This window comes from Symsagittifera roscoffensis, chromosome 9 (assembly GCF_963678635.1).
Source record: "Symsagittifera roscoffensis chromosome 9, txSymRosc1.1, whole genome shotgun sequence".
Classification (NCBI taxonomy): Eukaryota; Metazoa; Xenacoelomorpha; order Acoela; family Convolutidae; genus Symsagittifera; species Symsagittifera roscoffensis.
This window is the reverse complement of record NC_087070.1, coordinates 26,276,293-26,303,568: the sequence shown is the minus strand read 5'-3', so window position 1 is coordinate 26,303,568 and position 27,276 is coordinate 26,276,293. Positions and strand designations below refer to the sequence as shown.

Genomic DNA, 27,276 nt, shown 5'->3' with positions numbered 1-27,276 from the left:
TTTTATCTAAAAAGTGTCAATCATAAGTTTTTCTTGAAATTCAAGGAGCTTTGACGTCAAATATTTTTCTTGCTTTGAAATTAGAACATTGAAGTTTTTTTTTGAAAAAAAGTCAGTTATTTTTTCTGCTGCCTTGAGTGCATTGACTCTTTTCCCACTGTCTGTTGCCTATGTTTTGTTTTTAATTTAAATGCTTTTTTGTTTCAGTGTGCATTGGTGCTAGTTTTGTGGTACGGGGGAAAATTGGTTCTGGAACATTCGAAAGATTCGACCAAAGGAATCTCAATTGGTCATCTGTCTTGTAAGTCAAAGTGTTAAAAAATGTTTTAATAGTTTTTTTCAGAGTAATGAACGCAGTGAGTACTCTTATATAGGTCTTGGCTGATTTTTTTTTGTTTTTTTTTCAGGAAAAAGTCTTAAAATTTGTTCACGCTCAATTTTGATTTTTCGCGGTTTGGCTTGTGATTTTTTTTCAAGTTCATTGCATTTCCATTGTTAAAAGGAAGGCAAACTACACTATCGAACAGCAAAAATGTAAAGGTCACAAAAAACGTGATCTCTAATTTCAGAAATGGAAATTAATAATCAGATTTCCCAGTGAAATAAAAGTTTTACCTATTGATCCAGTTTTTACACACGCAATGCTTGTGTGATAGTATGAACTATCTGTTTTTTCCAACCTAAGTCGAAAATATTTTTGCGACGCAAATTTTGGTGCAATAAACTGTGTTCATTTTGAAAGTGTTCATTTTAATCAATAACCAGCTATTAAGTACAACCAATGCTAAGGTTTTTAACACAGACTTTTATTGTTCCGACTTTCGTAACGAGAGTTACGGAATATTTGTGCTCGGGGTGGTTTTTTTTCTTCAGACAATTTTTTTAACTAGACATTTTTGACGGGATTTTTTTTAATACCATTCAAAAAGTATTGTTGTCTTGAGCTTAAATTTTGAAAGATGTTTCACCCGTGATCATTTTTCGTTATGGGGGTATAAAAATTGCCATTTTGGCCCATATGGGACAATTAACGCGCGATATGTTTTGCGCTATTGACACGTAAGCGGAGATTTAATCCGTCATAGAAATCTTTCCAAATTTTTTGAAGGAAGCTTATTCGGCATAATTGATTTATTGCTAAGAGCGAAATTTATCACAGTACTTAACATGGCGTGTGGGGGGATGATTTTCACAAAAAATCTCAAATAAAAAAATACATTTAATTTTTTCATGTTATGACTGCTCCGCAGACTGCTCTATAAATTGAGGCATGATACTTGGTAAATTGCTCTTTTCTCAAATTGATTGGTACTGCTAATGCGTCATAATTGGCGTGCGTCACTTTAGAAATTTTGTAGACTCAAAGTTTGGTCATTCAGTTTTTCCCAGTAGCGTTATCGGTCATATTTTTGCTGGTGTAAGCGAAGTTCAACTTCGCCTGTGTCTCAAATTGGGTTAGTTTAAGCAAAAAAAGTGTCCAGCATAAATTGTTATACAAATTCAAAGAGCTTTTAAGGCCATCTATTTTTTCTTCGAAATTCAAAAGTTGAAGATTTGTTTTTGTTTCAGTTTTCTTGCGCGCATTACTCTTTTCCAACTGTCAGCTGGCTATGTTTTTTTTTTCTATGCGACTGTAGAATTATTTATTTATTTACATATTTTCGGTTTTTTTCCAATCGGGCTTACAATAACACGATGTCCCTCAATTGAGTTCACCCAAGGTTGCAATGTTCAAATTGACTCTATTTTAAGTCAACCATTTTTCGAGCTCGTTTCTTGAGGGTGAAGTAACAATAGCGAAGCAGAAATAAACGGAAAAATCTTAAATGAGCATAAAGAAAGCACAACAGCGGTACTTAGTAAAGAGGTTAACAGCTCATACCGTATTGTGGTTCTTTCCCTCGTGGATAATTGTCTTAAATTAACTTATCTAAACTTAATTTTTCCGCTTAATTCACTGCAGAGTTGATTTGATTATTTATGTGTGTGTGTGTGTTAGCTTTCATGATGTACTCTCTGGGCGTGGCGATGGCCTTCGCCTTTCTCAGCAGTGTGTTTGGAGACATGATGAAGGCAGTGGGTGCGAGTACTAGACTGTTCCAACTGGTGGACAGACAGCCGGCCATCGAACAGAGAGGAGTTGTACGCATTGAGGAGAGTGAGCTGGAGGCTAAAATTGACTTCGACAGTGTCACCTTTGCGTATCCTGTCAGACCCACCAAACATGTCCTATCAGGTATTTTTTCCACAACCCAATTAAAAGTTGCTGTATTTGCAAGGTAGAAGGAGTGTGCAGCCCTGGAAAATATGTAAGATGGGTCCCGTTTTTTTTATGTAAAAGTCAAAATGTGAGAAACAAATGGAAAAGTTGTTGCCGAAGATTTGAAAGCGCGCTAAGTTATCTCGGTGGGCCCAACTATATTTGTGCATGAGACAATTAAATATTCCGTTCAATTTCTCTCAGTCAGACTGATTTTGAACTTTTGTGGTTACTCGGAAGATTGATAGTTAAAGCCAACTTAAGAGTGGTGTTCTTAAGTCTACGATACGAAAAGGCGTTTTTTGATAAAAATAGAAACAGACAGTGTCTCTTTTATTCGCAAAATTGCAGCTATTTTTGGAAAAACTCACCGACATTTCGCGAAAATAAGGCGGCTTAAAATGGACTTTCTAAAAGCGAATGTCTCAAAAAAATTAGTTCAAAATAATGAGAAGCGGGTAATATAAATAATATTAATATGTTACTAACGAAATGTCATGTTTGAATTTTAGGTATTTCGTTCAGCGTGGAAGCGGGTCAAACAGTGGCGCTGGTCGGTCCATCTGGTGGGGGCAAATCTACTTGCATCAATCTGCTGCTTCACTTCTACGAACCATCCTCGGGAGTACTCAAATTCGGTAAGCAGCCACTGATACACCTTCAAGCTTACAGCATTAATGCTTAGTATGTATGAACTAGCTGCTGAAAAATTTAGATATCACTTTTTAGGTTGTGATCATTTAAGCATTGTATGTTTTGACAAAAATGTTTTTTTTTCAGTCCATCGATTCAGGGCGGATCTGTCTAGGATTTTCTCGAGGGGGGATTCAAAAGTTTGAAACTTTCGAAAACTTCATCGACCTTTTTTTATGTTGACCAAATTGATTTTAGTCCCTATTTTGGTCAAAAATCTGCGCCGCAGGCAAAATTCTGAAAAAACAGGCCAAAAAAAACGTTTTAAGGCACTTTCTGGAAGTTTTGACCAAAAAATCACGTTATTTGTGATTCCTTCGGAAAATTTTTGTATGTTTTCTTTGGGCTTAGTAGCTCTCCTTTCCTTTCTTGTCTGCTAGCTTGCAATGCTGTTTTTGTGTTTAAATTTGATGTAAATCATTTGCCTAAAAAGGCAGATTACTCTATATAACAACGAAAGTGATCATGGTGCAAAAAATGGTTCGAGCGGAATAAAAGATAACCTATTGACTGAGGCAGAGTTCTGAAATTGGGTTAGTTTAATAAAACGGATCAATCATTAATGATTCTTGAAATTTAAATAGCTTTAGGGTTCTCCTGCTTGAAGGACCGAATGCTTGAAAAATTTCAACCAATCAAAATCGCTAAGTATTCCTATTGGCTAAATGCCTTTCTCACAAAATCGATGTCAATATTAACAGAAAATTTATTAAATCAATGGAAAAAATCGAAAATTTTACAAATTGCGGGTTACAATCGCATTACTATTCAGATAATCATCAAGATTAGTGAGTTCAAAATCATAAGAATTTTTCAGTCTTGAAATCTCCTTTGCTTATTATTTAATCGGTTAATATTAACATTAATGGCCTGGATTTATTTTCATTCTTCGAGATTTTCGCGATTTACTTGAAGATTTTGAATACTCAATTTTGGTTGGCTAAAAGTAAGCTAAAATTAATTTCAAGCATTCGGTCCTTCAAGCATGAAGGACGCCACCGCTTTAACCTGATTAAGTGTTAATGAGGGTAGTGAAGATGCCTACACAGTTCGTGGGTCTTTTTTTGAGAAAACTGTTAAAGTTTAATTGTGTGTGATCGAAATTTAGCTCAATTTTGACTTTTTTGTGGTTTGACTTTCGATTTCGGTTTAACTTCAGTTCATTTTTTTTCATTGCTAAAAGGAAGACAAACTGCACCATCGAATTCGTTAAGTGTAAAGGTCATGAAAGGTCAAGGATTGATTTTTAGTTTTTCCAGCCAAACAAAAAGGTAACATATCGATTTAGTTTTCTTAAATTGGGTTTATGTTATTAAAAAGCGTCGACCAGAAATAATTCTTGAAGTTCAAAGAGCTTCAAGGCCTTATATTTTTTCTTTGAAAGTTGAAGTTTTTCGGTATTTTTTCTGTTTCCTTGCTTTCATTGAAATTTTTCCAATTGACTGTTGTCTATGTTTTATCTAAATGGTTTGTTCGGCCTAAATGGCTTCGTCTTAGGTTATATCACAGCTACAAGAGCGGATTTAGGGGGGGGGGCGCGGACGCCCCTCCCTTCAGGGATTCGACCCCATGCCGACTCAAAGGGTCCACCCTTTGGTACTTTTTAAGAAATCCATTTTTGGTGACGGACCCTTAACTTTTTCTATATACTAACTTTGAGGGGGAGCGCGCGCCAAAAAAAACGCGATTTTTTTTTGTGAAAATTTTCCAAAAAGTGCCCAAAAACGGCTTTTTGACCTGTTTTTTCAAAAATTTGCCTGCGGCGCGGAAAATTTGAGCAAAACAGCGTCTTTTTAGTGCTTTAGGAGTGCTCCGAAAATCAATTTGGCCGACCTAAAAAAAGATCGTTAAAATTTTCGAAAGATTTTTGAAAATCCGCCCCCACTCGAAAATCCTAGATCCGCCCCTGCACAGCTATATCGTCTTGTGTTGTGGTGATAAATGATTTTTAAGCTTTTGATTTAAGAAATGGGGACGTAAAAACTCTATTGTTTTAAATGAATAAATGAATGTTCTTTCAACAAAATAATTTTCGGCCATTCAAGTATTTTTGGCTTAGTTGCCGACTAAGGAGTTTTTTTTTGGTGCTAACGTAACACTGAAGTGTTTTCCTTCAAAATGATCTTCATTGGAGACAAACGTATGAGAGTTTTTTTCCTTCAAATAATTTTTTAACTTAATAATGTCTTATAATTGTCTGGCAGCCTTGTATATTTGTATTGTATCACAAAAGGGTCGAAACTAAGCTTTGCGTCTGTGCTATGCTATTGAAATTGCTATTGAAATTGAAATACTGGCGCTCCTATTATAGAACTATTCAAATTGCTTTTAGGAGGCGTAGATATTCGCGACTTGGACTGGGATTGGTTCCACGAACAGGTAGCTGTCGTGTCTCAAGAGCCGGTTTTGTTCGGATACTCTGTGCGAGAGAACATTGCTTTCGGGAAGAAGGCAACCAACGAAGAGGTGAGATCCGACGAAGTTGATATGTGAAGTTTCACGATTCGGAAATGTTTTGGATTTATCTTTGGCTCTGCATTAATTTTATAGTAACTTAGAATTGCCCACCACAGAAAATGAATGGCCGACAACTGAGAAAGTATTGCAGAATGTTCTGATCGCAGTTATCACTATTAAGTTTAAAAAGTTTCTAAAAATTTGGGTTTTTCAAAATGAAATGATAAACCCGCAGACTGTTCAGAAAAAAGTTAGTCTACTTCGTGAAATGATAGCATTTGGTCTGCTCATCGCTAAAGTTGTTCATCATAAAACGAAATTTCCTGAAAATGCTGGAATTATGAAGTTGCGTTGAAAAATCGGTGCTATTCAAGAGTGGTAGAGATCGGAAGAATACTCAATGATGATACATTTGCTAAAAAAGGATTGTTGCATGGGGCGAATCATTCAGCTGACAATATTCACGTAATGCAGAAAACGACCTAGAAGTGCAATTTTTCTGAAGTCATCTGTTATAGGTGGTGGAGGCTGCGAAACTAGCGAATGCACACGATTTCATATCTAGTTTGGAAAATGGCTACGACACACTAGTGGGTGAAAGGGGAGTGCGACTATCGGGTGGACAGAAGCAAAGAGTGGCGATAGCTCGTGCACTCATCATGAACCCCAGAGTCCTGCTTCTAGATGAGGCCACTAGTGCACTGGATGCGGAGAGTGAGGCCATAGTTAAAGAGGCCATAGACAGAGCCATGATAAATAGAACAGTGTTGGTGATAGCACATAGACTGTCTACTGTTAAACACGCAGATATGGTAAGTCAACTCAATCCACGCTGATGTAAGAGAATTTCCAGAGTACTCTTTATTTGCTGCCTGAATTAATTGACATAGGAATTCCGTTTTACAGAACATAGGAGTAGTTCCTGTTTGACGAACGGGTATCATGGAAATGTATAGGATTGGATTTTTTTTCTAGCACATCTCTCAAAAACCCCCTGCCTATTTTCACTTGAAAACCTGCCGAGGTAGTATCAACTGAAAACATATTTTCTGTGTAACTGCTTAATCCGCTAGTCTCTGATTACCATAACTAACCCATAGGGCTTTAGGAAGATTCAGCTTCAAGGATCTTTGACCCATTTTTCGGACTCAGTTTGTGTTTGTCCACTTTCTCCAAAACGGCACTAATAAATCTAAGATGAAGGTTATAGATCTGGTTGTGGCGATCGTTTTTTTACTGCCAATCTCAGAATTGGAGAAAAGTGGACAAAGTCCAAAAATTGGGCTGAGTCCTTTGGAATTGAACCTTCACAAGGCCGTAAGGAGTAGAAGAGGGAAGGAAAAAATCAGAATCTGTAGGCACACAGAAGAAAAACAGTTTTTTCTATTGATAAAACAGATGTTATGAAAATGTATGGAATTAGGTTTGTTATTTTAATTTTTTCTAAGATGATTTAGAGAATTGTTCACTTTTTCTCGAAAACCACCCTGTCGATTTTCAATTAAGTAGTATCGATGAAAAAATCTGTTTCTCTTCTGTGTGACTGCGTATTCTTAGGCTCTTCTGACTTAACGCCTCTCCATACGACCATTCAATTCTCAGTGACTCTTGGTTTGCACTTAGTCAATTTTCTGCAAAACACATTTCTAGGACGTTCTTAAAAATGAACAAAGAGGTTACTCCCTCTTTAGCTGGGCACTAGATTGTTGGCATTTAATAATAATAATAAATGAAATAAAATAGACAACGCTATTACAGGGTTTTCTTTACCCTTTGGTAACGACAATCTTCATTTGATAAATCAACTGACGCCATTTATAGCTCAATTACCTTTGATTCCCGTTATGCTTTAGAACGAAGCATCTTCAATTCTTCCATGTTAGTTACGTCCGTGTTGTGTAAAAACTGGGATCTTAATAATGAAGAAAAAAATTTAGTGTAAATCGAGTTCACAGTTAGTAACTTTGAGTTTGTTTAATTACAGGTGATTGTGATTGAAAACGGAAGTATATCCGAAATGGGGACCCACGAAAAACTCCTAGAGAAAGAAGGAGTGTACAAGAAACTAGTGATCCACCAACTCATGGAAACAGGCACCGCCTATGAGTCATCAATGAAAGAACGAACTAATGAAATAAATGTTATTACAACTGAACATCAGGCCACTATGAACCATGTTACACAAGCAGAGGTGAATGAAGTTCAAAATTGCGATGGAACTCCGTTCCGCCTGGAGGAGTCTAATGACGAGAGTTCACAGCTGCTTGCTCATGAGAGTAGGGTAGATATTTCCGGTTTCTCAGCCACTCAACCTCAAGGTCACAATGTTATTTAACAGATGAAGCTGAAATTATTCAAGACTGTGAACTATCGGCTGAACTCTATTCTAATCTGAATACCTACCCTAATTGATGCCAAAATTTATCATATTTGAAGCTACTGAACGTGGTATAGTTCAATAAGAGCGTTAACTGTTTTTCGATGGTGAGATATGCATTTGTAAAATAGCATTTAAAAATTTACAATAAATCCATCGATCTTAGTTATTCTAATATAATAATAGAAGTAGTCCATCGAACCCTGTCATATTAAAAAAAATTAGAGTTTTTGATACTTCGTAAGATCACCAATTTTAGTTCAGTAGCTTGCCTAGATTACTGGTCGAAATATTGAAAATTTATATCTATTTACTTAAAGTATATTGATTGTTTTAGTTAGTTAATTGATTGCAAAATATTGTTTAATGCTCTGAAGTAAAATATTTACGCAAGCGGAGCAAATAGAAGTGCTGATTTGGTGGCACTTTTGGTATATTTCCAAACCTTGGTAATTTAATAGCAGCTGTACCTGCTTTATTGGTGGCTAGTGTTAGTTTCTTGCCAAGTGACCGGGGCGCAGATGCGAGCACGCGGGACTCGTAATCTACATATCGGAGGTTGAATTCCGGCATTTTGTGCTTATTTGAATAGTTTGAAACTATCCAAATATTTGGATAGTGCGAATTCCGGTAAATAAAATGGCTTATTTGGCGGCTTTTGCAATATTTACAACCATAGGCAATTTAATAGCATTTGTTTCTGTTTTATTGGTGACCAGTGATAGCCTTCTTCCAACCGAACGTGGCGCAGATACGAGGATCTGAGACTCCTAACCTAAAGGTCGCATTTTCAAATTCGGATCATTGAAATAGTTTTATTTTTTAAGAGTAATGAACGTAGTCATATAGGTCTTTAAGAGTAATGAACGTAGTCATATAGGTCTATGTTTTTTAGTTGGAAGTTTCGTTGCATAGCATCAGCAAGTTAGCAACTGTAGCTGCCTTAATGATAGCTAGTATTAGTAATTTTTAAAGCGATTATGGGGCAAATGTGAGAGCTTGAGACGCCTAATCTACAGATCGTAGGTTTGATTCCGGCACAGCAAAGTTTAGCTTTGCAATGCTTATTTTGAGCAATGAACGAATTGAGTACTTTTTTTGGTCAGTGTTTTTTTGAGAGTCGAAAGCAGTTCAGACTTTTGTATAACTTGCGATGTTTTCTTACTCAGTCTTGAAATTTTTTCAGGCTCAATTTTTTTTTGCGGTTAGACTTTCGGTTTGAAGTTTAATTATTTTCCTTTGTCAAAAGGAAAGGAAGACAAAATCCACTATCGAACAGCAAAAGTGTGAAAGAGACGAAAAACTTGATCTACTTCTAATTTCGAAAATGGAATTAAATAACCAGATTTCCAAGTTAAATATAAATTTTCTGTATTGATCTAGTTTTCTCAAAATGAGTTAATTTCATCAGAAAAGTGTCAATCGTAAAATGTTATAAAAGCTTTAAGGGCAAATTTTCTTAAAAGTTCGAAATTCAATTTTATAAAAAAAACTAGTCAGTTTAAAAAAAACTAGTCAGTTTTTTGTTTCATTGCGACCATTATTTTTTTTGCAACGGTCAGTTGGCTAATTGGCTATGTTGCTTTTTTTCCCTTGTTATATTTGGTTTTTGCCTCATATGAGCTACTGGATTGCGTTTTCTGCTTCTGTTTGCCATATGCAGGTTGGTCGGCTGATAAAAAATTATGATTCAATTGTTTTAATTGGTAGTTTTATTGAAAACGGTGGTGGGCAAACAGCTGTTCTTGTAATTACGACCCTAAGGTGTTTTTTCTATCAAAAAACAAATTGAAGTATTTCCTAAAAACTGATGGGTTAATTTTTTTTAAGTTCATTGAGATTTCCAACGGTGTTCCAAGGGTTATTAAATCTCATCAATCACAGATGATAGTTTTGAATTTATTTCTGAAGTGCGGCGGTTAGCTTGTACCAGTTTAGAAGTTTTATGCATCAAATTAATGAGCATTTATCCAAAACAGCGCCGCCAAACTGCAGAATGTAAGAATTTTAATAACTACCATCGAACGAACAGAAACACTTAAGCTTACTAAGTGTTTTTATTTGGAAAAAGTATTTGAAATCGATCATGCTCAAAGTGATTTAATCGCGATCTCATTTTGCAATTATTTTGCTTGGCATGTTGAACTATAAATCTTGTTTGATAAAATCATTTATTATGAAAAAAAAACTCTCAAAAACCTACTCAACCGGTTTTTAAAATGGGTATCAAAATAAAAACCGCCAACTACTCTTTGTGCTTGCATAATCTTCTAGTCTTTTTTATTTTTCTAAAGCCTTCCAAAAAGTCTACGAGAAGAATATTTTACCAAATTGTCATTTTTTTTTCTTTTTCTCAAAAATTAGCATCCCAATTCTGAAACTTTTTGTTTAATGGCTATAGCGGGTTGCGGGAAGCTTTTGCATAAGCGGCTACGCCCAATAATGTTTTGCACAAATAATTATGACCCTCTAATTGTCAAATATTTAATTTTTTAACCACTTTCTGATTTTTTGATTTTTCTCATAAACTAGCCTCCCAAATCTGGACCCGACTTCAAACGAATATGTTCGTAGGAAGCTTTCCTCCATAATTGAATCGGTCCAATTTTCTTAACACAAAAGTTATGGCAATCGGAAAATCAAATTTTTTTTCTACCGTTTTCTGAAACTATTATACTTTTCTCGGAAACTGCCTTCATCATTTTGAATTTTTGCATTCAATTGAATCAACATGTGTGATTTTTTTAAATGAAGGTCTTCGCTCAAAACGTTTAATACAAAAAAGTATGATCCTCGCAAATGTCAGTTTTTTATACTTCTGAATGTTTCTTGGAATATTTTTGATTTTTCTCGAAAACTACTCTGCCAATTCTTAGCTTAAATTTTGAATCGAGAAATCCGCTTTTGGGGAATCTTTTTTTATTTAGCAACCCGACCTGAATTTTGTAGAAAAAGTTTTGTATGACTTTTTGAACTTCTGGCCGTTTTTAAGAAAAGTTTTGTTTTTCCTTAGAAACAACCCTATCAAACCTGAGATGAAGGGTTCAATCAATAGAAACGGTTGCAGAATTGTTCCTACACAAACGACGAAAGTGAAAAGAAAAAGAAATGTCTTTCAAAAGATTCAAGCTTCCAGTTTTCCTTCTTCTCACTTATTTTAAGTAGAGAAACAACTAAGGTTTTGTGCTAATGCCAATTTTTGAAATAACCCATCTCCTGCATCAGTATAACAAATTCACAAATATCAACAGTTATCTTTTATCGAGACAAACGAAAATTTTGGTTCACTAATTTTTTTCGGCGTTTTTTATTTTCTTTCAATTACGTTTTTTTTATGTTTGAGTTGTATCGGAAATGATGCCAAGCTCTGCTTTGCCTCTGAGTTCAAACGCCTCTGTGACATCCTTAGCAGTTTCTTAAATTTTTAATTGAAACTATAATTTACTTCTTCAAGAGCAAATATCTTGTAACCGATATCTAGCCTTTTTCCCGTTCGCATGATCTCGTATAAATCTATTTCTTAGAGTTTGAGCCATGGTCTTGCGTTTTATTCCAATTGATTTCAAGCTGTTATGCAACTGTATCTCTGTCCTTTGTGTATAAATGAGCAGCAACATTGGTGTTAATCTTAGACGCTGTAGACATGTAAATAAAGTGGGCGTCCTTTAAAGCTTTGGTGATTTTCATGTACTGGCTATGAAGATTCTTAAGTGGTTCTTGTTAAAGAAATGCGCTATTTTTGTTTCGTTTCTATGCTAACTCTGTCGGAGTCTGAGCGATCGTTACTGCTTCTTGCCTCTAGTTTATTATTTTTATTTGCCCTCTGAATGACGAAACTGAAAATTTTGCAAATTTTACCATATTTAATTTTAAATTTTAAAGAATTCAAGCTAAAAATTCCAAAAGAAAAGAAACAAGACTTCTCGCATCAAGGCGAAGCCCTGAATGTTACGACTGCCTTTAAAGAAGCAGTAATAACATTAAAAAATTCAATGAAATAAAAAAAATGAAAACAAGTGCGAGCCAATCAAATAACTCAACGAAGTTTACCGCAATTCAATTTCGGTCGCAATCTGTTTATAAAACCCGAGCGGAAGAAAAAACAACCTTCCCTTTCGCCATATGAGGGCAAGCTTATTTGCGTCAAAAATTCATGCATGAACCATGAAGCATTATGACCCTACAAAGATAGCGCCACAATAGGGCACTTTGTCTGAGACCGATCAATCAAGAAACAAAAATTCTAAGTAAAACAGCAAAAAATATAGGATCAACCGTACAATCCCGGGTTGACCAAAAATGATAATCATACAATTTTCATATATTGAAAAATGCTAATCATACACTTTTCATGCAGTTCCATAAGTAATGAAAATTGCATGGGAAGTCTATGGTTAGTGATTTTTCGTATATGACTAGCATTTTCCTATGAACCGAAAAATTTGATTTTTATTTCTAAATTAAAATTCTCAAGTCTCTCAAAGTTGCTCAAAAGTAGAGTGGTGAGGTTTGACCGTCTTGCATTTTTGAATAGGGCCTGAATTGCCTTAGATTTGTCTCACAGAAATGATACAATCAAATTTTCAAACTTTAAACCTTTTTTATCACTCATGCATCATTGATCAAGGCAACAAAAACATATCATACAAAACAAATAATCATTTTATGCGTTTTGAAGAAAAAAAAGTTATCCAGAGAGACGGAAAAAAGCACAACTTTGTGTTTCCAGGACTAAATTATGCACAAAAAACTAATTTTTGCAGCCACTATTTTTTGGAAAACGCTTGTCAGCCACCAGAACCCAATTTTAGAAAAAAATGTTTGAGTTTTCAAGCTTTGTTCGTTTTGTCTGAATAATTTTAATCAGCTCTGTACTTTTGCTGTAAAAAAAGACAATGCAACGCTGCAAAACACGAAATGATTAGTAGCAAATTGAAAAAGAGAAGCTTAAGGATGTTTGTGTAGTTTAGCATCTAACGTACTTTAACAGAATATAAACAAAACAAGACTGCTCGTATCAGGGCGAAGCCCTGAGAGTTCCGACTGCCTCTTAACGTTTATGGAGCAGTAATAACATGAACAACATACAAGAATTAAGTGAAACAAAATAAAATGAAAAACTTTTTTTTCTAAAATTTGAAAATGTTTCCATGAAAATTATCCCCCCACACGCCATATAAAGTACAATAGGATTGATTTAGCTCCTTGTGATAAACCATTTATGGCAAAAAACCTTCTTTTAACCAATTTGGAACGATGTATAAGACGGATTAACTCTCCGCTTACGCGTTAATAGCGCGAAACATAGCGCGTTAATTGTCCCAAATTGGTCAAAATGGCAAATTTTAAACCTTTATAACTTTACGAAAAACGTTCGCAGGTGAAAAATCTTTTCAAATTTGAGCTCAAGACAACAATACCTTTCGAATGATATGAAACAATTTCATCAAAAATGGCTAGCTAAATAGTCGAAATTTGTCTGAAGAAAAAAAAAACCCACCCGAGCACAAATATTCCGTTACTTTCGTATCGAAAGTCGGAACAACAAGAATGCTCGTATCAGGGCGAAGCCCTTAATGTTCCGACTGCCTGTTTAGGTTTATAGAGCAGTAATAACATTTAAAAATAAATGTATAACAAAGAAAAAAAAAGAAAAAAAAATTGTAAAAAAAATTTGAAATTTTTAATGAAAATCATCACCCCACACGCCGTAAAAAGTACAAAAGGATAGATTTACTTACTTGTTACAAACCATTTATGGCAAATAAGCTTCGTTAAACCAATTTGGAACGATGTCTAAGACGGATTAACTCTCCGCTTACGCGTTAATAGTGCGAAATATATCGCGCGTTAATTGTCCCAAATTGGTCAAAATGGCAAATTTTAAAACCTCATAACTTTACGAAAAACGTACGAAAAACGTTACGAAAAACGTTGTCAAAAATGGCTAGTTAAAAAGTCGAAATTTGTCTGGAGAAAAAAAAACCCACCCGAGCACAAATATTCCGTTACTTTCGTATCGAAAGTCGGAACAACAAGACTGCTCGTATCAGGGCGAAGCCCTGAATGTTCCGACTGCCTATTTAGGTTTATGGAGCAGTAATAACATTTAAAAATAAATGTATAAAAAAGAAAAAAAAATGAAAAAAAAATTGTAAAAAAATTTGAAATTTTTAATGAAAATCATCACCCCACACGCCATAAAAAGTACAAAAGGATAGATTTCCTTACTTGTTACAAACCATTTATGGCAAATAAGCTTCGTTAAACCAATTTGGAACGATGTCTAAGACGGATTAACTCTCCGTTTACGCGTTAATAGTGCGAAATATATCGCGCGTTAATTGTCCCAAATTGGTCAAAATGGCAAATTTTAAACCCTCATAACTTTACGAAAAACGTACGAAAAACGTTACGAAAAACGTTGTCAAAAATGGCTAGTTAAAAAGTCGAAATTTGTCCGAAGAAAAAAAACCACCCGAGCACAAATATTCCGTTACTTTCGTATCGAAAGTCGGAACAACAAGACTGCTCGTATTAGGGCAAAGCCCTGAATGTTCCGACTGCCTATTTAAGTTTATGGAGCAGTAATAACATTAAAAAATAAATGTATAAAAAAGAAAAAAAATTTAAAAAAAAGTTGTAAGAAAAATTTGAAACTTTTAATGAAAATCATCACCCCACACGCCATATAAAGTACAAAAGGATAGATTTCGCTACTTGTTACAAACCATTTATGGCAAATAAGCTTCGTTAAACTAATTTTGAACGATGTCTAAGACGGATTAAATCTCGCTACGCGTTAATAGCGCGAAATTTATCGCGCGTTAATTGTTCCAAATTGGCCAAAATGGCACCTTTAAACCCCCATAACTTTATGAAAAATAATCACAGGTGAAATATCTTTCCAAATTTGAGCTCAGGACAACAATACCTTTCGAATGATATTAAAAAAATCCGTCAAAAATGGCTAGTCAAAAAGTCGAAATTTGTCTGAAGAAAAAAAACCCACCCCGAGCACAAATGTTCCGTTACTTTCGTATCGAAAATCGGAACAAAAATAAACTAAACTCCTTGACTGCAAAAATTTAGTACGTATTTTTGTACTAATAGGTACCAAAAAAGCTATCAAATAGCCGGTCGGTTAATCATATGGAGCAAAGCTCCGAACTGACTGGCGAAACTGCCTTTAAACTCAATAATGTCATGGGTTTTTGTAAGTAAGGTTCAAAATATGTTATTTCACTCAGAAAAGCTCGATATCTTTAAAGTGTTCAGAAGAGTTGAAGCTAGATTTGAAAATATTTTTTTTTTCTCAAAAAGACTTCTGCTCATCCAGGAAATCATGTTGGGATTATTGTTGAGATAAAACTCATAAAACGTGACAAGTTTCAGAATGCTACAGTTCCTCCTACGCAACATTTCAAAGATTTCTTCTAGACAATCGATGCAAATTGTTTCTTTCAAAAGTTGAATAGTAACGAATCCTCAACTGCCACGAGTTTTGTTTCAAGAAGACTAGTTTTTCAAAAAGTCACGGATATTTGCTAAATGAAAAAAAGAGACTTGTTTTTCACTGCCATTCTTTTAAATTTCATTTAATAATAAAAATAATGAATGTATAGGTTTCTTAAAGTTACTTAAGCAGTAAAAACCAAGTTGATTCTAAAAGACTTGATAATTTTAGTTTCAGTCCCACAAACTTTGCAATCAATTTCTCACCCAGTTCATCCTAAGACGAAACACAACTTAAGCATTATCCTCATTGTAAAGTATTTGAGTTTTTGGATAGCTTAAAAAATCAAACCGTCAGCTTTTTGAGAGCGTCATGCATATTCATAATTTTAATTCTGTATATAGATATGCCTGTATCGCAGCCGAGCAGCTCGAAGTTTAGATTGGGTCTCCTTTTTTCAGAGTGAAAAACAAATATGAATCTTCAAGCTGCGAGATGCAAAATCATCGTACCAACAATTTTGGTTTTTACCCAATGCATTGAAGTAGGATTTCCCGTGACGGTAGTAAAATTTTTGCCAATTATCTTGAATGATTTCACTGAACTTCGCAGAATTTCTGCAATAGATTGTTTTCATTACGAACAAAGCTTTGCTTTCTTCTGTTACAGTTCGACTCCATCGTTTTACCGAACGCAGAGTTTTTATATTCTGTAGAAGTTGGCTCGAATAATTTTTTTTGCATTACACTTTGTCGAAAATTCAGCTCTACAAAAATAGCCATTCATTTTCCTGCCTTAACTTGGGCACTTGTGCGCGATATGTTGATATGCAAGTGAGCGATATCAACATCTAGTTCTACATATAATTGATTTGCTGGGTAATGCAGGGTAGAATCTTCATTAGGATAAAAAGATTGAACCAAACTGGGTTTTCACTTGGTACGTTGGTAATTCCTAGTCTTCCTAGCATTTCTATTTGTGTAGTTCTCATAGCAGCTATATCACTAAAACTTTATGGATGCTGGGTGTGGTGTGGCGTAGTTTAACAGTATTGTTATGACGTCATTATTGTATTACTTTCTGTGCTAGTTATTCGTGCTAAACTCGCCTATTTGCTATCAAGGTCGCTACCGACCTGTCAATCCATTCTCTATTCATCATCAAGTGCTCTCACTCACTCTGTCTCAATTTATGAAAGATTTAAGTTGAACTCTAGAATTCTGTCATGACATTATCTATATATATCGGAGGATCGGACTGACCTGTTAGGTGTACTCGTATTCTGGCATAAACCAACAGCGGATCCACCCAGTAGCTGGGATTCTTGGATAGGCCAATTCAACTTAGCAATCACCCTGAGAGAAAGGTGTGATCCACGTGAACTATTGAAACCTCCGGGTGTGGTACACGATGATCCTGTCCCAAAACCAGAAGCTGTGGGGGTGGATGAAAATGTGGCAGCAATTGCGGATCGTATTGCACGAAACGATGCAGCCGTACGTAGAGTGGCGGAAATGAATGAAGAACGCCGGGCGAAAGGTCCCAGTGTAGCACCAGGAGTGTTCTACTATGAAGTTGAGCAACGAATTAAATCTCGTTTATTCTTTTCGCTTGGCTCAGAAGGGAGGAAAAGGTTCCTCCAAAGTTATCCACATGCGGATCTCAGTGCAATATCATTTCAGGAAATTCACGAATTTTGTGTACTCCTTTTCAAGAAGGAGAAAAATTACATTATTGAACGACTGCAAATGTACAACGCCGTACATTCCGATCGAGAAAGTTTGGAAGCATTTTATCTGCGATTGACGGGCCAAGCCGCCCTGTGTGGTTGGACAATTGATCAGGAAAAAGAAATCGTACGAGATATTTTCATTGCCAAGATGAGATATAAAGATATTCAGAGAGAATTGTGTATTCGCCCAGGTACCACTCCAGAAGAGACGCTGAAGTTAGCGTTACTGCAGGAAAAAGGGTCACAAACCGCCACTGATTTGCAAAAGCAACTTGGGAGTTCGGCTTCGATGGGCAGTTTTTCCCAGTCAGGAGTCACTTCGGGTCAGAACACTCGCATAAAACAGGAACCCACCTTCTCTGTCCTAGGGAAGAAACTGTCTGATAGAATCAGTCGGGCTCAGAATAATAAGTCAAAGGGGACCAACGAGAAAGCGAAATTATGTTATTTTTGTGGTAACAGGTTTTCAGCAAATCACAAGCAAAGTTGTCCAGCTAGAAATGTGACTTGTAGGAATTGTAGTAAGAAGGGTCACTTCGCAAAGTGCTGTAATTCCAAAAACGTAGCGAATGTGGAAGCTGAGTCAGATGAGACGGTGGAAGAGAATTGTAATTTCATCACATCTGATAGTGAGTCGGAATTTGCTGTTTTGTCAGTGGCGGCAGAAGAACCAAGCCGTCCCATTGCGTCAGTGAGGAAGTTGGAGGTGGTCAATGCTGCCACGGGCAAGTTACGTTCTATCCAGATAACACTGCGTTGTGGGAAGACGTTCTTCAAAGCAACGGTGGATACTGGAAGCCCTGCTTCTTCCGTGAGAAAGAAAACAGCAGACTATATCGTGAAAACTGTCCCATCAGCCAAAGTCTTTAGTATTCAGGAACGTCCAATCGACACGGTATATGTTGATTACAATAGCAAAAGAATTGATCTGATGGGTACATTGATTCTGGATGTGTCATCTTTGGGCTGGCATGTCAAGTCTGCAAAATTCCTCATTTCGGAAAATCGCACACGATATTTATTAGGTTTGGACTTGCAGCCCCAATTGGGGGTGAGAACAACGCAAGTTAGACCAGAACGGTGTTTGGTGGGTGAAGTGTCCCCGTCAAACCGGAATGTGACGTCGGAGTCTTGGAAAACACATTTCCATCAGAAGTTTCATCGTGTATTCTCCAGAGTAGGTAGAGCTAAAAATCATAAAGTATTCTCTACATTCAAGTCTCCACTTGTTCCGATTCAGGAGAAAGGAAGGCGGGTTCCAGTGCATATACAAGATAAAGTTGGCCTGGAAATTCAGAAGTTAATTCAAGAAGGCCACGTGGTCAAACTTAATAAATGTACAAGCGAACATTTTATTTTTCCGATTGTAATTACGGCTAAGAAGGATGGTTCCGTGAAATTAGCTATGGATGCAAACCCATGAATGATCAAATTCATAAGAACCAATATCAGATGCCGAATTTGTTGGAACTGTTGGACTCGGCAGCCCAGATAATCACATCGGATAAATTAGGTGATGTTTGGTTTACGTCCCTAGACTTGAAATATGCATTCAGTCAGATTCCACTCAGTGATGAAGTCAGTCGTCATTGCAACTTTAATATCGTCTGTGGAGAACAAACTGGCACGTATCGGTTTAAAACTGGGTTTTATGGGTTAACGTACATGCCAAAAGAATTCCAAAAAGCAATGGACAATACCCTCCAGGGTTTATCGGGAGTTTTCTGTTTCTTGGACGATATTTTGATAGTTTCGAAAGGTTCAATCAGGGATCACAATATTCTTGTAGACAAGGTGATATCTCGTTTGGATGAAGAAGGTTTCGCTCTGAATTATCTTGGTTGGGTTACGACATTGATTCAGAAGGCCTTAGGCCGAAACGTTCTAAAATCGATGCAGTGTTAGCTCTGGCGCCTCCTAAGTCGCTCAAGCAACTTCGTTCTTTCATGGGCATACTCAACCATTTCCAACAATTTTTGCCGAACCTTCAGGTCCATTCGGACCAGTTACGCCCTTCCTTGAAAGCAAGTAATAAAAGCAAGTTTGTGTGGGGGGAGTGCCAACAAACTGCCTTCAGGATTATTTTGCAATTGATAGCGAATATCACAAAGATGTATCATTATGACCAAGGTCGGAATTCGCGAGTAAAGTGTGACGCTAGTCATAGTGGTTTGGGTGCTGCGTTAGAACAGGAGATAGAAAATGATGTTTGGGTTCCTATTGCATTTGCGTCACGTTTTCTCAATGACCAGGAAAAGAAGTATAGCACTAATGAGTTGGAGCTTCTAGCAATTGTGTGGTCATGTGAGCACTTTCGTAATTATTTGTTGGGTAATCATTTTGTGGTTCTAACGGACCATAAAGCGATTATTTCGGTGTTAAAAACCAATAGAGGAAATGAAACTCATCAATCTCGATTAACCAGATGGGCTCACACATTATTGCCATTTGATTTCGATATTTTCCACATTTCCGGATGTAAATTGGGTATAGTGGATTATTTGTCTCGTTTTCCAACGTTTGAAGCGCCACGACCAAGCAGTTTTGATGAACAATATGTGGTCAAGTGTATTAGTCGATTCTTTGATGCGTGCGATTATCTGGATGAATGGGCTAGGGGTTGTTCTTTATCAGAGGTATCACCCGATATTTCGAAAAACAGCCAAAATTTCGTTTTATCTAATTCGATTAATCTAATTGAGTCTTTGGATTTTGGTCAGCCTCGGGCCATTTGTCCCGTTCGGGGTAATTCATTAATTTCATCTAATGATATTGGAAGTTTGTCGGTAGAGGGCGTCACAATTCAGGATATTCCAGCTAGTTCGAAATGCATAAAATCGGTAGAGGACGACGGAAATTTTGCCATTGGCTTACCGATTTATTACAACAATTCAATGCGACTGTCACTTCTCCGCTGGAGGGCGTTAATATTGCTGGTTTAAAATCTAGCCAATCAGCATTGAGCTGGATCATGCAAGTTTTTGTCACTTTCTCAGCATGGATTACAAATTATCTGCCAATTTTGATTTCAGTGTGGATTATCAGAACAGTCGTTAGTAATAGCATGTTATTATCATCGTCCGTGGGTCTTTTTGACCTTGTTTCAGTTTATTGGTTTTGTTGTTGTGTACTCGTATTATTGGGCAGTTTTCATTTTCAGACTGTGATGGATCCTAACGCTAATAATGCAAACGACAGCTTTGAGCAACTACTCAACCAGTTTCTCCCAATCGACCAACATTGTTTTTCGTCGGATCGTGCCCGGCCGCGGTTTCGCGCGGGGGCAGTGCGTTCAAGGAGGTCGACAACTTTACAACGTGGTGCGGAGTTGAGGGGTCAATATGCCCGAATACTGGCCAATTTCAGATCAAAAAGGCTCAGGAAAACCAAATTAATGAATCGTCAAACTCAGTCAGCTCAAAGTCTAGAAATTTTGAAGTCATCAGTGGTCGCTCAGGACCAGAAATTGTTAACCGTGTTGGTGGGCATTCTGGATTCCGATGTACTGTCGGAACTTACGGATGAAGATTCCAGTCTATGCTTGATGAAACGGGAACTTATTAACCGGGACTATGAAGGATTTTGTCGTATTGACCCATATATAAAATCCTTTTGGCATTGTGGAGCGGTGGTTGATGGCTGTGTTGTCGTGGACAATAGGATCGCTATTCACATGTGTCTAAGGAAACCGTTACTGTCTCGACTACATAGGTCGCATGCGGGTCAGTTCGCCATGGTTGACGCCGCGCAAAACATTTGGTGGCCTCGAATGCATCGAGATATTGTCCAGCTATGTAAAGATTGTCCCCAGTGCACGAAGTTTGGTAAGAATTTGAAAGCGAACGCTTCATTTAACTCTACCAAGCCTTTACCCCTTTTGTCTGGCCCTAATGAAGAGTTTCAGCTCGATTATGCGGGTACTCTACTCGATTCGAATGGTAACAGTATTTATATCTTGGTCGCGATTGACCGTTACTCTAAATATCCGTCGGCTATGATTACACGTTCTACGGGGAGACGGAAGATTAATAAATTTCTTAAATCGTATATTCAACAGCATAGTATTACTAAATCTATCAAAACTGACCAATATTCAGGTTTTAAGAACAAATTAGTGTAGGCCTTTTGTAAAGATAAAAATTTTGCCCAATATTTCTGCCCGGTGGGGGATCATCGTGGTTGTGGTCTAGTGGAACGGTCGATCCAAACTATTAAGCGTCGTTTGGGCGCTTCGCGTTTGAGCTCGGATTTTTCAAATGTTCAAGATACGCTTAGAAATATTATTGAAGATATTCGGATTACAAAAAATTCTGTTAATGGGGTTTCACCTTTTGAGCTTCATTTTGGCCGTCCTCCGAATACGGAGCTATCTATTGCGGCTGAGCGTTTGTCTACGGGCGTCAATTTAGATAAGCAACAATTGGAACGGGATCTACTAACACCTCAACAGCGTCGGGAGCAGTGCGACAGCCGACCAAGGATAAAATTAGTCAAGAAGGGGCAGTCAAGCCCGACGGTGTCACTCTACTTTGGGGGACCTACGGAGTCAGTTGCGGACACACCTCACTATCGCGCGCTTGAGAGTCTGGCTCAATCCGCTAATCAGTGGCTGACTTTGAAGAAGTCCTTGTCGCATCAGGAGGGGGTCAAAGCTCTGAAGACGCTGACTGAACGAAACCAAGTTCTCGCAGCCACCCTTCGCTCCAACTTGTCTGCTGGGACACTTAGGTTTAGGAACCAGATGACAACGGATCAAATTCGTCCGTCAATACCAAAACGTAATTTGGATTAATTAGTGTTGAATGAACCAAATAAGGTCGAAGTATTTAGGAAATTTCTAAATAGGAAGTCTAGTCGAGAACTTTTCAAACCTTTTAAGGGCAAAATTGTGCAGATTACTGGGTCCACATATATTTCTGACAAGGGAAAAGTAATTAGAAGAAATCACCTGGCGGTACGTCTTAAATCAACCGATCTAAGTTTTTCAGGCAAGCAAACAACGCCTGTCAAGAAGGGGCAAAAACGCCCCATTGTGTCATCTTCACCTTCATCGTCAGAGGACACTGGTGTGGCGTAGTTTAACAGTATTGTTATGACGTCATTATTGTATTACCTTCTGTGCTAGTTATTCGTGCTAAACTCGCCTATTGGCTATCAAGGTCGCTACCGACCTGTCAATCCATTCTCTATTCATCATCAAGTGCTCTCACTCACTCTGTCTCAATTTATGAAAGATTTAAGTTGAACTCTTGAATTCTGTCATGACATTAGCTATATAACTTACATTATCTATATTATTTACATTCTTATTTATTATTAAACAAGGAGAATTGAGTCTCGTTTAAACTGGTATTCTTCAAGAAACCACACTGGGGAATAATCTTTGAAAATTTGTGGAATTCTCCAGGAAGTTTGCATAATGCCTTCGTAAAAATTTTTCCGCATCGTTCTTTAATTTATTTGGGATCTTTTTTACTGTCGTAATTGGGCAAATACTCGTTATTCGCCTTAATGACTTGACTTTATTGGCTTACTAGACACCGAAGACATCCACTATCATTGACTGAACCATGCCCAAGTAGTCGTGGTTTGTCAGCGAGCGCAGACCCGGCTGGCAGATTTTTAAAAACACCCGGCAAATTACTCAGTGTAGTAGCGTGCACAGACCAACCGTCTTTTTCATATCTTAGTTGTCGCATTTCTTCCATCACTGATAAGAGTATAAGCAGTTCAGTAGTGATGTATAGATCGAGGTAGACGCCGATCGTCCAACATCTCAGATTATTGGATAATTTACGTGATTGGTTGCATTGGCTCTGGTCAACTTTTATTTCACCGTCTGCTAGCGTATCAACCCAGAGGTTTCGTGCTAGCAATCTCGCCTCCGGAAATTGCCTAAATATATCAATATAGGCGGAAGGTAGTACCCATTTTGATTCAACAGGGAAATTTTCTCCTGCAAATTCCTTTTTTACAAAAAAAACGTTTTCGTCATTTCTATTCTACCTGCGGTAAACTCGCTACGAATGTTGACAAGGATGAAGGCTTCAATTTAAATGAGTCTATGAAATTCAGATTCTCATAGCTTTTTTGGTTTTCCATTTTTGTCGTTTTGATCTTTGCTGAGATTGTCTGAGATAATTATTTGCTCTTGAAAGATGGGCATTACGGAGATCAAATTATCTGGGTGGCTGTTTTTAAAAGCCTTAACGATGAAGTGTAGATCGTATTTGGTTAAGTAATGGGCTTTGTTTTGCTCAAAAATTACTGTTTGTCGATTTATATTGCAGCAGTTGGTTGGCCACCCCAAAAATATCAAGTGACATTGGCCAAGTAATGCCTCCTTGACATTGACCAACTGTTCTTTACAAGTAAAGCAGTGTGTGGCAAATTCTTTTCAATTGAGATAATTTTAGTGGAAACGTAGTTCTTCTATTTCTTGGCGTAGATCTCTTTCACTAGTATTTCCAGTTTGTCGATCAGCGATTTCATCACATCAGGTCCTCATTTCAGCTCATATCTGACAACATCCGGTTTTCCAAGCTGAAAAACAACGAATCCATTTTCACAGGGTTGATAATGATGAAGGCATAAACTTAAACGAATCTATGAAACACAGATTCTCATAGATATTTTGCGATTTTTCTGTTTTTGTCCTCAATAATTTTTATTCATGCTGAGAACGTCAGAAATTTTTTTTCTCCTGAGTGATGGGAAATACGGTGAACTTGTTACTGGAAAGGCTTTTTAAAGGCTCTAACAAGGCAGCGTAGATCGTAGTTGATTAAATTATGGGCTTTGAAGGACACAAATTTTATTTTCTTTCGAATTCTATTCGCGGTTGCTGGCCCGAGAAACTTACTATAAGAATGACAGTGGTTGAGCACTGCCTCCATAGCATCAATCATTTATTGTTCAAAAATCCAGCTGTGTTTGGCGACTTCTATTTAAATGTGGTAGCTCCAGTGAAAGCGTAAGGCCTTTTATTCTTGACGTAGATCTCTTTAACCAGTGTTTTTAGTTTGTCGATCATCAGTTTCATCGAATCAATTCCTAATTTCAGCTCTTATCTAACAAATTCCGGTTTTCTAAGCTCAACATTAAGGGTTGACGTGTCTCGATGATTTGAGTGATGACTTCCGATGGTTCACTCCGATGGGTTAGGTTCATGTCCGACGCCTATCGAAAGCAAGGATTCCAGATCCTAACAAACGAACCGCGGTACAATCAAACGAACGGCGTAATTTCTGAAACGATGCTGATCAACCTTTGGTTTCGGCGTTTTTATTTGGAATCCTTCTTTTTCATGGTAGCATCTAGCTGGATGTCTTCTCAATAAGCAAGCAAAGGGCATGTGTGGAAACATGTTCTGCATTTTTGTGGCTTTCGTGGTGGGAGTTTTTCGAACCAGCTTCACGGGGTCCGCCACGAGAAGGACAGTCCTTTCGAACCAGTTTCACGGGGTCCTTTATCAGTTTCACGTTCTACCAGTTTCACGGAATCCTTTACGAGAACATAGTGGTACTTTGATCCTTCGGAATGTTAAGAAGATTTGAGACAAACTCACAGTATATCGTTTTTGAGACACGCATCTGAACATGTTTCAATCGTTCGAATCGGTCTATATCTAAAATGTTTATTGGCATGTTAAAGTTTCCTTGAAAATTCATCTCCACTTTCTCACTGTCAAAGTTGTAGGTCTCACTTTTGTTTTTAGTTAAATTTTGTCACAGACGAATCATAGAGAAGCATATTGAACTTTCTTTATGTGCTAACCTGTGACGAAAAAGTACTTTTCGTGTTTACTCCTCGTATGAGCAAAGAAGTAATCCTTTGTTGTGGACACGTGCATCGATATTAGTCAAGGTGAAACTTTTTTTTATCCAATTCAGCGGGAGGATGCAAGAAATTCCTTGCTTTTATGGGGAAAGCTGATGAATAAATTAAATTTTGGTCAATAGTCCTTCCGCTTCCATGAGAAAAGAAGCAGTTGGCTAATTTGAGCAAATTTTCAAAATATTTTCAAAAAAATTGTGATTTTTTGTAGAAATTTTAAATTTCGTGGGAAAAAAACTCAATTTCGAAAAAAAACGTTAATTTAAAAAATCCAAAAAAAAACATCCACAAAGAATTTACCATGATCTCCCAAACAAAAATAGAACCTGCAAAAACATTTTGGAAACATTTTTTTAATTCGTTTCTCAGTTTCACTAAACAATTGCTCATTTTACACGTGAAGTTGAATACATAGTGTTAATGCATTTAAAACACCTTCTGATGTCTTCCGTCAGACCCTGCTAATCCCTCAGGGCAAGAAGCATAATGATAAAGAGAGACAACCAAATTTTTTTGATGAAAATTCTAAATTAGGAATCGATAAAAGGCATGAAAAAATACGGGTTTTCCATATTTAGATTTGTAGTTGGATAGTGAAAATAGACTTGTTAGTAGGCAATTGACTTAATCTCTCTCTCTCTCTCTCTCTCTCTCTCTCTCTCTCTCTCTCTCTCTCTTTCTTTGAATTTCACGAATTAGGTTTTGCAAAATAAACCAAAATTTTCTAAAAGCAATTCTAAAAGAAAACTAAAAAAAATACAAATTCCCATTTCTTCTTTGTTAATTGCAATAAACTTTTTTAAACTAATGATAGCGAGAAAAGATTAATTCCTCTAGTAGATTTATACTGAAAAATTTGCCGTAAGCGGTTTTAAAAACAGAATCTTAAATTCTATTGCATTCGTTAGAGTTATTTAAGAAAAGGAAAGTAGAAATCTTTTCCAACAAAATGAAGCAAAGATCGTGAAATTGTAGTTTTCATTTCTTGGGCAAATCATCAACTGGCCTCTCGCTTGAGTATCGTTCGTGAGCTCAAAAAAGAGTTCGTTATCTGCATTAAAGTGCTTGCTCTAACCGTCGGAACTGGAGTTGCCGGGAAAACTGGTATAAATTCGTTTCCTTGCACAGATGAATCGGCAGGAGAAGAAATCATTGTTTCTATATCCCAATAGGCTTTACGCTCCACTCAGTCATGATTGCACCCCACTTTGCTCTCGTAAAAGAGATTCGTTTCGCAACCGTATCGAAACAGGTTCCTTTCGGGTGACTGCTCAGAAAGTTCGCATCATTGACGTTCGATTTTTTGAGAGCAGGGTATGACTCGTTCACTGTTGAGCTCTCAAACATCCAATTTCGGCCCGATTAAAAAAATTTCTAGTCGAAATTTTAGTTAGGCATCAATTTATGCCCTTGTGTAGCAAACTTTGACACTCCTGGTCGGATGGTCGCGAAGCCAGGTCAAGGAATGGTGATTGTTTTCGCTCTGTTTAGCTGCGGCAGTGCAACTATTTCTCTAATGTATGTCTGATAACTGATATTTCTCTCTTCGTTAGACGATGAAATAGTTTGTGAGACTAGACAGGTTTTAAAATGATTTTACTCTGGCTGCAGTTTTGACTGGTTTGTTTGCCAGGGAATGAGAGAACGAAAACAGGCGGTGTCAATTGCATTTGCCATGATTTAAAATGGTTTTTAAATAATAAAGGTATGCTAATTGAATCTGCTTCATGGTTGGCTAAAATGAAACTATATCATGGGGCGCTTCGTGCTTTGAAGATCTACGTTTCAAAGGAGCCACTTTCCGCCCTTTTATGATGTGATGTTCCGAGGACAAATTATCAAGAGTTTACACTTCAAAATGATTACACGCGTGCCGCCAGGTCAAAATGTCTAAAAATTTGACCTAATAAGAGCTTGCCAAATTGAAATGACTTATGATAATTAAAGTAATAATACTCTAACACCAAACGTAATCGAACGTCTCCCTTGAAGCTTAACTTTGAGCCTAATGTTTTAAAAAAACATCTTGTGTTAGCTATCCACTAGCTAAATCCTTTGAAAATTGTGGAAAGTTGTTTTTCACGAAAAACAGTGGAGTAATGTCACCGCTATTTGATTATAATCACGCTTGAAAACGATTATGAATTCTATGAACGTTTCCGTTCCATTTTTTTTGTAGAGTTAGAACAAAATCTTTTGAAAAAAAAACAAGTACCTAATCTTAATGAGAGCTTGCTGTATCTGTGAGTTATTTTCTTTCTGGAGAAGTAAAACAAAAATTTTTGAAAAACAGGTGCTTCCTAATCACAAAAAAAACCTCAAAAAAAACACTCATGATGGAGTCGTTAACGAAAATAATATTGGTTGACTAGCTGAAAATTATTTAAAAGCAAAAAAAAATTGATCAGGCTAACAACAGGTAAAAAATCCATTAAAAGAAACGAAAGACTTCAAAAAGTACTCAA

General features: G+C 36.9%; 1 protein-coding gene across 2 annotated transcripts in view; it reads left to right on the top strand.

The window, feature by feature from the left end:
• Window positions 1-7,893, top strand: part of LOC134854496 (ABC transporter B family member 1-like) — a 53,387-nt gene extending 45,494 nt beyond the window's left edge. For both annotated transcript variants that reach the window (XM_063870769.1, XM_063870770.1), the window contains 6 exons: window positions 208-301; window positions 2,000-2,236; window positions 2,773-2,898; window positions 5,286-5,419; window positions 5,929-6,222; window positions 7,395-7,893. In XM_063870769.1, coding sequence (XP_063726839.1) covers window positions 208-301; window positions 2,000-2,236; window positions 2,773-2,898; window positions 5,286-5,419; window positions 5,929-6,222; window positions 7,395-7,745 — 1,236 coding nt within the window. In that variant the 3' untranslated portion in view covers window positions 7,746-7,893. The remainder of the gene's footprint in view (window positions 1-207; window positions 302-1,999; window positions 2,237-2,772; window positions 2,899-5,285; window positions 5,420-5,928; window positions 6,223-7,394) is intronic.
• The last annotated feature ends 19,383 nt before the right edge of the window (window positions 7,894-27,276 follow it).